At 48.3% G+C, this 14,316-nt stretch overlaps 1 protein-coding gene across 1 annotated transcript in view; it reads right to left on the reverse strand.

The window, feature by feature from the left end:
* Window positions 1-14,316, reverse strand: part of LOC115458802 (synemin-like) — a 70,501-nt gene that overhangs the window by 39,560 nt on the left and 16,625 nt on the right. The window contains exon 2 of the mRNA XM_030188614.1: window positions 11,630-11,754. Coding sequence (XP_030044474.1) covers window positions 11,630-11,754 — 125 coding nt within the window. The remainder of the gene's footprint in view (window positions 1-11,629; window positions 11,755-14,316) is intronic.

A 14,316-nucleotide genomic window follows, 5' to 3' on the forward strand; every position in this document is an offset into this window, starting at 1 on the left:
CCTGCTCTGCATATCACCATTAAGGTAAAAGGAAAGATAGTTCCCTGTAAACAAGTACCAAGTCATGAATGTCTTATGGGGGCTGTCACTTGTACAGCAGTTTCTTGGGCTGATTTGCTATTGCCTTCCCTAGCCATTTTTACACCCAGCTAAGGCCAGGTATTCATTTACTGACTGGAAGCAGATGGATGACTGAGTTGGTCAGAGGCCAGCTACCTGTCAGAAACCCCAGTACAGGATTTGAACTCAGGTTGTGGGCAAAGTAACATAGTAACATAGTAGATGACGGCAGAAAAAGACCTGCACGGTCCATCTAGTCTGCCCAACAAGATAAACTCATATGTGCTGCTTATTGTGTATGCCTTACCTTGATTTGTATCTGCCATTTTCAGGACACAGACCGTAGAAGTCTTGCCCAGAACTAGCCCCATTTTCAGGACATAGACCGTAGAAGTCTTGCCCAGAACTAGCCCCACCGCCCAAACACCAGCCCCGCCTCCCAATCTGGGCTAAGCTTCTGAGGATCCGTTCCTTCTGAACAGGATTCCTTTATGTTTATCCCACGCATGTTTGAATTCCACTACCGTTTTCATCTCCACCACCTCCCGCGGGAGGGCATTCCAAGCATCTACCACCCTCTCTGTGAAAAAAGTAGGCAAGCAACCTGCCAATTCACCTCAAGTCCTCATTGTCTTCACTAAACCAAACCAATTAAATATTTTATTTATTTATGGTATCTTTATGCACCTTACCTAGGAAACCGTTTATATTTTGACAGGTTATAGATAATACAGTAAATCCAGTCAGCCTAGAGACTGTCCTTTAGAACAGGGGGTCAGTGCTGTTGAAGGGTACCTGCCATGGAAGGGGTTAAGGGGCTGTGCCTACAGGAATCAGGAATTGAGCTTTGGCTCAGGCTGTTAGGCTTCTGTTAACAAAACAGTTGTATAGTTGCTAGAGTGATGTATGAACTCACTAAAAATAAAGCTCCAGAAATTCGTTCTATGTGACAGGGTTGCAGGACACGGAGCCAAGCTGGAGCCAAGCACTATTCCCTGCTAAATTCAAGCCCAGTACGAAAATAAAGGCTGCTCTCCCCCTCCCCCACCTCCCTCCCATCCTCCTGACAGAGAGAGTGAGCTGGCAGGCTTCATTCATGTGTGGCTCAAAACGATTGGGACAGTCTTAAGCAGGAGAGTGAGCTAACTGCGGAAAGTGCAACTCATAATCTCCTTTATCCCCTTTGAAGCTCCTGAGCTCTGGGATACCATTAGCAGAGAGGCAAGGAGCCAGCAAGAAAAACCGAAACTCCAAGCCCCAGTGACTTAAGCAAACTCATAGCTGCCAAGTTATCAAGTTCCAGAAAGGAAAGGTCTGACCAGTCCTGGATTCTCACTAACTCACAAGGAATACTCAGGCCTGCATATACTGTACAGCAGGACATGTTTATCCACTCCCACTCTGGGTTGCCAGATTTAAATTTTGTTTCCGACCCAAACCAGTTCCCGAACCAGCCCAAAACCGCACACCCCGCCTCTGCCGTCATCAACCCCGCCCCCTACATCATCGACCCCGCTCCCAATGTCATTAACTCCGCCTCCCCCGGGTCGCAAGGGGTAAAAAAAACCACAACCGGACGAAGAAAAAAAAAAACCCCAACAAAAATCAAAGCCGCCCAAAAAACCGCAACCCGCAGCGGTCAAAAATTTCCTGCAGCGGGTCGCGGAAAACTGCCCAATTGGGCGGGAAAACCGCCCATCTGGCAACTTTGACTCTAGCTGAGATAACATTAAACCATTTCTCTGATCCCATGTGAAACTTTCTTTTAAACCAATCACCTCACTTTCTAACTCTTCCTACTTTCTTACACTTCTATATGTTACATCTTTGCTTTACCCTTCGCTAGGGTTACCATATTTTGTCCCCCCAAAAGGAGGACACATGCCCCGCCCCCACCACACACCCCGCCCCTTTCATGCCCCGCCCTCTTTCACGCCCTCGCTCTGCCCCGTCACATTTTCCCCTCCCCCCTGTCACACACCCCGTCACCCCCTCCCCTTACCTTACCTTACTACTGCCCTGGTGGGCTAGTGAGCTCTTCGGGGCAGGAAAGAGCCCCTTCTTTCCTGCCCGGAGTGCTGCCCTGCATGCATCCTTCTTCTTGCTGATCTCAGCGCCAATTTAAAATGGCCGCCGAGAGTTGAAGTCTCGCGAGGTCACTTCAACTCTCGGCGGCCATTTTGAATCAGCGCCGAGATCACGAACAGGAAGGATGCATGCAGGGCAGCGCACGGGCAGGAAAGAGGGGGCTCTTTCCTGCCCCGAAGGCAGAAGAGGTCACTAGACCAGCAGGGCAGTAGTAGGTAAGGGGAGGGGAGGCTAGCAATCTGCCTGTTTGTCAGCCCACCAGCCTGCCCATTTGTCTAGAAATATAGTAACCCTACCCTTTGCTATCACCTATAATGTTCTATTACATATTGTGTTGACATTGTAAATAGTATATACCAGTGATGGCGAACCTATGGCACGTGTGCCAGAGAGGGCACGCAGAGCCCTCTCCCTTGGCACGCGCGCCGTCGCCATCACTGGTCCGCCCACTCTCCCTCCCAGTTCGGCCTTCCTCCCGCCCTCCTTCCAACCCAACGAGCAACAGGCCGCCCGCCCGTCCTCCCTCCCTCCCAGCACCAGGAACCCCCCTCCTCCTAAAATTTAAAAGCGTACCTCCTCGGCTCGGAGTCGGGGTTTAGGCGGCGTACGTCCGTAGCGGCAGCGAAGCGCGTGTGCTTCACTCGACGCGCCTTCGGCCTTCCCTGTCTCTCAAGCTCTGGTCCCGCCCATAGGCGGTTTTCGGCCATAATGGAAATCGGACCCGGCCATCTCAAACCCGGCGAAATGCAAGCTATTTGGTCGTTGGAGGAGCCAGCATTTGTAGTGCATTAGTCTCCCTGACTTGCCAGGACACCAGCCGGGCACCCTAGGGGGTACTGCAGTGGACTTCAAAAATTGGTCCCAGGTGCATAGCTCCCTTACTTTGGGTGCTGAGCCCCCCAAATCCCCCCCAAAACCCACTCTCCACAACTCTAGACCACTACCATAACCCTAAGGGGTGAAGGGGGCACCTACATGTGGGTACAGTGGGTTTGGGGGGGGGGTTGTAGGGCTCCCATTTACCACCACAAGTGTACAAGGTAGGGGGGGTGGTCCTGGGTCCACCTGCCTGAAGTGCACTACACCCACAAAAAACTGCTCCAGGGACCTGCATAGTGCTGAGATGGAGCTGGGTATGACATTTGAGGCTGGCATAGAGGCTGGCAAAAAAATGTTTAAAAAATGTTTTTTGGGGTGGGAGGGGGTTGGTGACCACTGGGGGAGTAAGGGGAGGTGATCCCCGATTCCCTCCGGTGGTCATTTGGTCAATTGGGGCACTTGGGGGAAGAGAGCAGGTGGGGGAAGAGAGGTTGGTAGTTGGGAGGCGAGGATAGGGGAGGGCAGACTTATACGGTCTGTACCAGAGCCGGTGATGGGAGGCGGGACTGGTGGTTGGGAGGCGGGAAATACTGCTGGACAGACTTGTACGGTCTGTGCCCTGAAAAAGGCAGGTACAAATCAAGGTAAGGTATACACATATGAGTTTATCTTGTTGGGCAGACTGGATGGACCATGCAGGTCTTTTTCTGCCGTCATCTACTATGTTACTTTTTTGAGGCTTGGTCGTAAAAACAAATGGACCAAGTGAAGCTGGTGAAATGCTCGTCAGAGCCGGCCATCTTTTTTCCATTATCGGGCGAAGTCGGCCATCTCGTAACAACGCCCCCATCCCGCCCCCGTCCTGCTTTCTGTACCCTGCCAAAACGCCCCCTTGAAGTTTGGCCGGCTCCGTGATAACATAGTAACATAGTAGATGACGGCAGAAAAAGACCTGCACGGTTCACCCAATCTGCCCAACAAGATAAACTCACGTGTCATTTTTTGTGTATACCTTACCTTGATTTGTACCTGTCTTTTTCAGGGCACAGACCGTATAAGTCTGCCCAGCACTATCCCCACCTCCCAACCACCAGCCCTGCCTCCCACCGCCTGCTAAGCTTCTGGGGATCCCTTCCTTCTGAGGAGGATTCCTTTATGTTTATCCCACGCATGTTTGAATTCCGTTACCGTTTCCCTCTCCACCACCTCCCGCGGGAGGGCATTCCAAGCATCCACCACTCTCTCCGTGAAAAAATACTTCATGACATTTTTATTTTATTTTTGTTACATTTGTGCCCCGCACTTTCCCACTCATGGCAGGCTCAATGTGGCAGGCACTGGAGTGTTAAGTGACTTGCCCAGAGTCACAAGGAGCTGCCTGTGCCAGGAATCAAACTCAGTTCCTCAGGACCAAAATCCACTACCCTAACCACTAGGCCACTCCTCTACTTGAGTCTGCCCCCCCTTCAATCTCATTTCATGTCCTCTCGGTCTACCGCCTTCCCCTCTCCGGAAAAGGTTCGTTTGCAGATTAAAACCTTTCAAATATTTGAACGTCTGTATCATATCACCCCTGTTTCTCCTCTCCTCCAGGGTATACATGTTCAGGTCTGTAAGTCTCTCCTCATACGTCTTGCAACGCAAATCCCATACCATTCTCGTAGCTTTTCTTTGCACCGCTTCAATTCTTTTTACATCCTTAACAAGATACGGCCTCCAAAACTGAACACAATACTCCAGGTGGGGCCTCACCAACGTCTTATACAGGGGTATTAAAACCTCTTTTCTTCTGCTGGTCACACCTCTGTCTATACAGCCTACCAACCTTCTAGCTACGGCCACCGCCTTCTCACACTGTTTCGTCGCCTTCAGGTGATGGAAAGCAGTTGCGCCGGCCAAAATCAGCTTTCGATTATACCGATTTGGCCGGGTTCAGGAGATCGCCGGCCATCCCCCGATTTGTGTTGGAAGATGGCTGGCGATCTCGTTCGAAAATAAGCTGGACAGTAACATAGTAGATGACGGCAGAGAAAGACCTGCACGGTCCATCCAGTCTGCCCAACAAGATAAACTCATATGTGCTACTTTTTGTGTATACCTGACCTTGATTTGTATCTGCCATTTTCAGGACACAGACCGTGTAAGTCTGCCCAGCACTATCCCTGCCTCCCAACCACTAGCCCCGCCTCCTAACCACCGGTGCTGCCACCCGATCTCCGCTAAGCTTCTGAGGATCCATTCCTTCTGAACAACATACATAGTAGCATAGTAAATGACGGAAGAAAATTCCTTTATGTTTATCCCAAGCATTTTTGAATTCCGTTACCGTTTTCATCTCCACCACCATCCCTAGGCTCACGTCCTATTCCTATGCAGACTGGGTGTATGGGAGCCAGCAGAGGATGGGGCGGCTGGAGCCGGGTACCGCCTTCCTGATTTCGGTCATAGTCAGGCACTGCCTGTGGATGGCGCGCTGTGGGGTTTCCCTGCGCCAGGAGTACAGGTCTGCTGAGCAGGTCAGCTGGGACGTTATTAGAGCAGTCCAGGAGGCGGCACGATGGGAGAGGGTTGCGGTGGGTGCACAGACCTTCGGTGTCTTGTGGAAGCATGTCAGACTGAAGCTTCATTGATTGGTTTTTGCTGGGAGGAAGGGGGGGAATTGGGGGGATGGGTTTTTGTATTTTTTTGTATAAAAGTTTGTTGGGGATGGTTTTTATGTGCTGACATTTGTTCTCCGTTTCTTTCAATAAACGAATGCTCCAAGTATCCACCACTTGAATACATTTGATTTGTGTGCACTGATTTCAATTGGTAGAATCAGGAACTACAAATCCCACACTGCTTTTGGATGTAAGTTCAAAAACCAGGACTAATAAAAAGGTCTCTCTCCTGCAACTCGGGCCTCAATGCACTAAAATCCCATTAGAGCACCGATCGATCGCTATTTCCAACTCGGTAAAAATTACTACGTTGGAAATAGCGAGCGATGCTCAGAAGACACGGGATACAAATGACCTGCGCACAAAAACAACAAGCAGCTCAGTAGTGGCGGGGGGGGGGGAGCCAATCGGTCTGCCGAGCATGTGCAGAACAACCAACTGCTAAGCGTGTCTGCTCTGCTCACGCTACAGACAGCTTTCTTACACGCATACATGCTGCGTGTATGAAAACAGATTGTAGCCTTTTTTTTTTGTTTGACGGTTGAATTACTTGGAAGGAACAACCAATATCTGCACATTGGCTGTCTCCTCTCCACGGGATCTGGACTTGCCAGGAAACAGGAACATTCTGATTATTTTTGTTAAAATTAAGCCCGGTTGTATGGAGAGAAGACAATCCTGTGGAGGAACTGAAAAGTTTTTCACTGAACGGAGTGAGATGTTGCAGAGCGGAGCAAAAGTTTAACATGTGGCAGAAGACTTAGGGCCCTGTTTACTCAGATGCACTACCATTGTTAGCATGCGCTAAACGCTAGAGACACCCATATATTCCTACGGGTGTCTCTAGTGTTAGTGCGCACTAATTTTTAGCACGCGCTAAAAAAGAGTGCACCTATAGCGCAGCTTAGTAAACAGGGCCTTTATTATTATTAATAGCATTTGTATAGTGCTACCAGACTCACGCAGGCTGTTAGTATGAAAAGACAAGAGGCTTTGGCTGCTGTCTTAAGAATTGAAATCATTTTTTGAGTTCCTGAGGAAGTTTTGACGAAACCCTGCAGTGTTGGACTCTTGATGATTTATGGAATAATACTAGACTTTGAGCCCGTAAAAATGGGCTATTATAGGAAGGGGGGGTTGAAAGGCCCGCCCCACCGCCGAGTTCGCCGCTGCCCCTCCCCCTCCGAGTTCGCGCCCCCTCCCCCACCGAGCTGTCACCACCCACCTTCCACCCGGCCGGGCCCTCGCTCCGCTATTGAAACAGCGAGGGTCCGGGAACGCAGCACTGAGCTCTGCTGAGCTGCCGACGTCGGCCTTCGTTCTTCTTCTCTGCCTCTGTCCCGCCCTCGACGAGGGCGGGACAGAGGCAGAGAAGAAGAAGGAAGGGCGATGTCGGCAGCTCAGCAGAGCCCAGTGCTGCGTTCCCGGACCCTCGCTGTTTCAATAGTGGAGCGAGGGCCCGACCGGGTAGAAGGTGGGTGGCGGCAGCGGCGACTCGGGTGGGGGGAGCGTTAGACGGCGGTGTCCCTCCCTCTGAAATGCGCAGTACAGACCCTCTGTGTTCTGGCCCCCGTCATCACGTATTGACGCGGGGGTGGGGCAGAGAAGGTCTCTACTGCGCATTTGCGAGTGAGTACGGTCACTCGCCGTTTATATGTTTGATAGTTGGAAGAGAGCTGAATGATGAGTCCCCGCTTTTTGAAAGAGTCGCCGGGAAACCTTTAAAGTCTAGATACCGTGATGGTCCGGCGCCTTAGTGGGGGATTATCCTTTGATTTAACAGCCTTGAGGAGAGTCAATCAACGGAACAGGATAAGTGCCTCCTTTTTGTCTGTTTAGAAGTTGTGAAGAACATTATTGGTTCTAAAGTATTGTTTTAGTGTTCATTGAGGACTTGTGGAACGGAAGGCATTAGTTTGATACTCACATCTATATTATGAATTTTAAATATTTTTGTAAGAGTTTTCCATTGGTATGTGATTAGAGCACTTGAGTGTGGTTTTGATAAAAGCATTGTGATAAAAAATAAAAAAAAACACAGTGTGGTTCAATGACTGAGAAGCTCAACCACCCGTAGAGACGTTAACATATATGATTATCATCTCGTTTTGGGTGAGTAAATACTCTGAGAACCCTCTAAAAAAAATAATATAAATATCAGAGGTGGACATAAGATCGCAATTTGATGTGGGGTCTAACTCTTGCCTTTTTTCTGTATCCACATTTTCAGTCTCTGGTTTGTGGTGCGTTAGTTATAGATTGTTTCCAGAGCACTTGTGTATTTGGGATCATTTTTTTTTTTGCTTATATTGAATTTTAATACCACAGTACCCCCACCAAAGTATTGTCTCTCTAACAACAAAAATATATTTTTTAAGGACAGTTCAAGTAGAGGCCACAGCTTGTTGGGCCTTGTCAGAAGCTGTTCCAGGTAATCTGAGCACCAGCACTAGAATAAAAAAGTATTGCAACATGGACGGTCCGCAGCTATCACAGCTTCAGCCAGGCAGTACCGACAGCTCTTGACCACCCGTTAAATATTCATCGTTAGGGGAGGCGGTCCTTTCTGCGCATCACTAGGAAAATGGATGCATTGCTCGGCATGCACATTTGAATGGTAAGTAGTTCATTTAAATAATTTAGTATGCAATTATTGCTAGCTGCTACTGCGACAGGAAAAGAGCCTGCAAAACCATTTTGTGCACGTCTTGCTGAACTCTGCTCGCTTAACTGGCCACAAGCAGTATAAAACACACATTGCAGGCTCGTTAATTTTTGTGCATCTGGGTCTGAGCAACTTGGCATTCGTGGATTCTGGCCTGATCAAGTATTATTAAGGCTGCCAACTGGATCCAGATTCATCCAATAGGATTGATTCAGTTCTGGGTTTATCCCCCATTGCATGCAGGGACCTTGTAGTTCTGATTTCCCTATGAAAGACAACAGATCCCTGCATGCAATGGGTTAAACCCAGGACTGGATGAACCCTGTCAGGTAAATCTGGATCTAGCTGGCAACCTTACCACCTGGAAGTGGATAACTTGACTGTTCTAGAATGGGTGGAGAGGAGAAGACACAGCATAGAAAGGCAATGTATGAAATAGAAACTCATGACATTGACATGACAAGATTGGCAGGAGGCACAGAAAGAGAGTCTGTGCAGACCCACCTGTCCTGCCCTGTTTCAGTGTCTGTCCCCCCCCCCCCCCCCCGGACAGTCAAAAACACAGGCTAGGACTGATGTGTTAAACAGAGGCTTGTCCAGAGCAGGGGCGTAGCCAGACCTCGGCGGGAGGGGGGCCACAGCCCGAAGTGTGGGGGCACTGTTTAGCCGATCCCTCTGCCACTTTGGACCCCCCGCCGCTGCAACCACAACCCCCCGCTGCTGCTGCTGCCGCACCCCCCCCCCCCCACCGCCACCACTGCAACCCCCCACCGCCGCCGCCACATCAGATACCTTGTTTGCTGGTGGGGGTCCCCAAATCCCGCCAGCCGGAGAGTCTTCTTCAGTGCCGGTCGACTCCAGTGCCTTCGTGGTGTGATCATCTGTTTCTGACACCTTACGTCCTGCACCGTGCATGTAGCCCCGTGCAGGACGTAAGGCGTCAGAAACAGATGATCACACAACGAAGGTGCTGGAATCGACCGGCACTGAAGAAGACTCTCCGGCTGGCGGGGATTGTGGAACCCCGCCAGCAAACAAGGTACCTGATGATGCGGCGGCGGGGCGGGGGGTGGGCAGTGGCGGTGGGGGGAGAGCAAATGTAGAGGGGGCCAGAGCATAATCTGTGGGGGCCCATACCCCTGTGGCCCCACGTAGCTACGCCCCTGGTCCAGAGTCATGAGCTCCATGAATGGTTACAGCCGTCACGGAGATCCTTTATCACCGGAAAATGTGTGAGGTCTTCCTTTAAGGATTCAGGTCACAGGGTATTTTAGCTCCCTCGAAGGCAAATAGCAGTACATTTATAAAGAAAAAACTTCACAAGATAAGACTGCCATACAAAAAAATGCTAAACTGTGAACTGGCTCTTCCCTAAACGCAGCCACCGCAGCTACTCTGTGCATCTTAAGCACGCTTTCTAAAACACAGATTCCTAAAACGAAATATCCGGGGTTTACAAAGAACAAAACTAATTTTGTGCTAGTGTTCCACACAAAAGGTCAACTTTGTGTCCTTTCATATCAAAATGTTCCTGTTTTTTTTTTCCAATCTGATTTGCAGCTGGATGCCATTTAACCCTTCCTGAGTCTATCCGAGAGAGCAGAATCCGCAGTTCAGTTTCTTCACTCCTAGGTCTCATATTTCCATAGGGAGAATATGTCCGTGACATAAACGCACAGGTGGTGAGTGAGTCTCTTTCAATTGAAAGGAAGCTCTGGAATGAGGGCACAGGATGAACTCCAGGCTCCGCTCATTCTGCCTCGCCTCACCCTATGCTTGGAATCAACTTCCTGAGCCCTTATGCCAAGCCCCCTCCCTACCCATCTTCAAATCCTTGCTCAAAGCCCACCTCTTCAATGTTGCTTTCGGCACCTAACCTTTATACCTTTCAGGAAATCTAGACTGCCCCTATTTGACTGACTGTACATTTGTCCTTTAGATTGTAAGCTCCTTTGAGCAGGGACTGTCCTTCTATGTTAAATTGTACAGCGCTGCGTAATCCTAGTAGCGCTTTAGAAATGTCAAGTAGTAGTAGGTGAAAGAGGACAGACTCTGGAGTAATCAAAGGAAATACTTCTTTATTGCAAGTGCGGTGAAGCGGTGGAGATTAAAAAAAAAACGTATCTGAATTCAAGAAAGCTTGGGACGAGTACATAGGATCTCTAAGGGAGAGGAAGGAATTGTGGACGATAAGGATGGACAGACTGGATAGGACAAACGGTCTTTATCTGCTGTGATTTTTCTCTGTTTCTATGAAAATGCTCAATAAAACTGGTTTCAGAATAGCCTTGAATACTCACCCCCAGTCTCATCTCAGATAATTCTTAAAACAGGTGAAATAAAATATATTACTAATCACAGAAGAGCCACATGATGTGTGGTTAAGATTTGTACTGGTGGCAGTACCAGAAAGAAAATGTTAGAACTTACAACAAAGCAGTGGCGTAGGAAGGGGGGGGGCGGTGGGGCGGTCCGCCCCGGGTGCACACCGCTGGGGGGGTGTCGGCTCCGCTGCTTCCCTGCTCCCTCTGCCCCGGAACAGGTTACTTCCTGTTCTGGGGCAGAGAGAGCAAGGAAGCAGTGGAGCCGACGCAGCTCCCAGCGACGTGCACTCGGGGCGGATCGGCGTTCCTGCCCGCCCCCCCGCTTTCATATGGCAGTAAGAATACGCTCTGGGGAGGGTGCGCTGAGGGGGGGGTGCGCTGTGCTGCACCCGGGGGGGTGCGCAGCGGCGACCCGCCCTGGGTGTCAGCCACCCTCGCTACGGCACCGCAACAAAGTACATTCTCTTTATATTTTTGGAATTTGGAATTATATTTTTGGAATCTATGCGCGTAGATCACTAGATGTATTCTATAATGGAGTCCGCAGAATTCTTCCCACTCGTAGGAAAAAAGAGGAAAGACGAGGGGTGTGACATGAGCATACCAGAAGTCTAAGCGTGTAGTTACAGAATTTACTGTTAACTCTGGATACACTGAAAACTCAATTTGGCTGGGTGTCCCGAAGGGGCTGGATTGAGAACCTTGCTAGATATGGGAAAATTAGGTTCTTACCTTGGTAATTTTCTTTCCTTTAGTCACAGCAGATGAATCCATTATGAATGGGTTGTATCCACCTACCAGCAGGGGGAGATAGAGAACACTGAAAACCATAGTGCCTCTAGGACGGCTAGCTCCATCTGTCTCTCAGTATTTTGAAGCTTCCAAAGCAGTGTTAAACCGTAAACTCACTGGCCCAGGTTGTCCTAGTGAGGACAACCATAATTTTGTTCTACAAAATGTACTGCATAATCAGAGTGGAATACAATTAATACTGAGTTGGATCACATCCTTACCTGTACGCTGCAACTTCCAGGCTGAGCCCCGACTTGACCTCCATGAGCTTGTTGTAGTCCTTCAGCCGATCTGTAACGCTCATGTCGAGGGACAGCTTTTCTTCTTCAAGTGATTCTATCATCACCTAGCAAAGAGAGTAAATGTTATGGTAACTCACAGCTCAGACTAATGGAACAACTTCTTAAAAGAACCCAGACCATGGCAGCTGGGGTATATTCTAGCAACGGAGCCAGGAATTACATGTAGAAACACCCTTTCCCGTTCAGGTAGCTCATAGCATTTCAATGTTTGGAGGTAAGAAATTGGGAAAGAGAGGGGGGAGGTCTGAGGTGTTAGATTTAGTATGAGATCTTGTTTACTCATCTAACCAGGAGGGTAGAGAACCACAGAGGAAGACAACAACATGGCTGAATAAGGAATGAAACCCTATAAGGAAGAGGTTTATTTTATTTTATTTATTTATTTGTTTGTTTGTTTGTTACATTTGTATCCCACATTTTCCCACCTATTTGCAGGCTCAATGTGGCTTACATTGTACCGTAGAGGTGTTCGCCGTCTCCGGTAGAGAGACAAATGCAAAGAGTTGTTGTGGTCAAATAAGGACAAAGAGAGTCCAAATCTCCCGTAAAAAACACCAAAAAACAACAAGAACGGAAGATGTACAGAAAGACCAAACTAAAATTTTAACGGAAGATGTACAGAAAGACCAAACTAAAATTTTATTTTCGTCTTTCTGTACATCTTCCGTTCTTGTTGTTTTTTTGTGGTCGAATAAGGTTCATGTGTTGTAGACACATTGGTGAATCATATAGAGGTAGAGTGATGCAGAGTTTGTAACAAGCTTTGGTTTCATTGTGTTGCAAGGTTTAGGCACTTAAGTTGGGTCGATAAGGTATGCCTTTATGAACAGGTTGGTTTTTAGTGATTTTCGGAGATTTAGGTGGTCGTGTATTGCTTTCACGGCTTTTGGTAGTGCATTCCACAGTTGTGTGCTTATGTAGGAGAAGCCGGATGCATAGGTTGATTTGTATCTGAGTCCTTTGCAGCTTGGGTAGTGAAGATTTAGGTATGTTCGTGTTGAGCCGATTGTGTTTCTTGTTGGTAGGTCTATGAGGTCTGTCATGTGTCCCGGGGCAGCGCCGTAGATGATTTTATGGACCAGAGTGCAGATTTTATTCTAACCTTTTTGGTTCCCGCACCCCTTTCACTGATCGATGAAACCCTTGCACCCTCTTCCTAAACTATGTGTCCACTAGTGACTACTGACAGCTACATATGTCACTACCACTGCTAAAACATATCTCTAAAATTACAGTGGTACACAGTTATACTACCAATAACTGTATTAACTGCCTTCATTCTGATTAGAAAGTTTCAATAAATTGCCTCAGATTTCAAGACCCCTCTCTGCACCCCATTCTGACCTCTTCCCACACCCCTTGGGAGTGCAGGCACTACTGGTTAAGAACCCCTGCTACAAAGGGTCACATGTCTACAGCAGACTAGGATGAGGTCAAGCATCTATAATGGATAATTTGGATGGGATCAAGCATTTATAGTGACAGTGGGATAGGGACCAAGCATTTAAATGGGCAACTGGGATGGGGTCAAGTTTCTATAGTGACAGCTGGGATGGGGATCAAGCATCTAAGATGGGGGTCAAGGATCTATAGTAACAGCTGGGATGAGGTCAAGCATCTATAGTGACAGCTGGGATGAGGTCAGGCATCTAAGTGGGCAACTTGGATGGAGTTAAGCATCTATAGTGACAGCTGGGATAGGGATCAAGCATCTACGATGGGGTCAAGGATCTATAGTAACAGCTGGGATGAGGTCAAGTATCTAAGTTGGCAACTGGGATGGGGTCAAGCATCCATGCTTGGATGGGGATCAAGCATCTAAGATGGGGTCAAGGATCTATAGTAACAGCTGGGATGAGGTCAAGTATCTAAGTTGGCAACTGGGATGGGGTCAAGCATCCATAGTGACAGCTTGGATGGGGATCAAGCATCTAAGATGGGGTCAAGGATCTATAGTAACAGCTGGGATGAGGTCAAGTATCTAAGTTGGCAACTGGGATGGGCTCAAGCATCTATAGTGACAGTGGGATGGGAATCAAGCATCTGAGTGGGGCAACTGGGATAGGATCAAGCATCTAAGTGGGCAACTGGGATGGGGTCAAGCATCTATACTGACAGCTGGGATAGGGTTATGCATCTACATGGGCAACTAGGATGGGAACAAGATAGTAGATAAAAATAAAGTTAAAAAAGAATCTATAGTGAGCAGCAGGGGTGAGAACATAAGAATAGTCAGACAGGGTCAGATTGATGGCCCATCTAGCCCAGTATCCTGCTTCCAATGGTGGCCAATCCAGCCAGAAACCCAAATAGTAGCATGATGAGGACAAGCATCTACAGTGGGTTTGTGTCCTTGCAGTGTAGTCAGAAATAACTAGGCAAACTGGATGAACCAAATGGTCTTTTTCTGTCATCAGCTACTATGCTACAATGAGGTGAGATGTACGAATCCAAATATTGTGTGCACCTCCTGCAGGGAGAGGAAGGATATGACAGACATTCAAATAAATGCTAAAGTGAACATGATGTCCTAAAACAGGTCATGATACAAGCTTGAAAGGGGGTAGACTTAGGAGTTACATAAGAAAATTCTTCCTTCAAAATAT

This window comes from Microcaecilia unicolor, unplaced genomic scaffold (assembly GCF_901765095.1).
Source record: "Microcaecilia unicolor unplaced genomic scaffold, aMicUni1.1, whole genome shotgun sequence".
Taxonomy (NCBI): domain Eukaryota; kingdom Metazoa; phylum Chordata; class Amphibia; order Gymnophiona; family Siphonopidae; genus Microcaecilia; species Microcaecilia unicolor.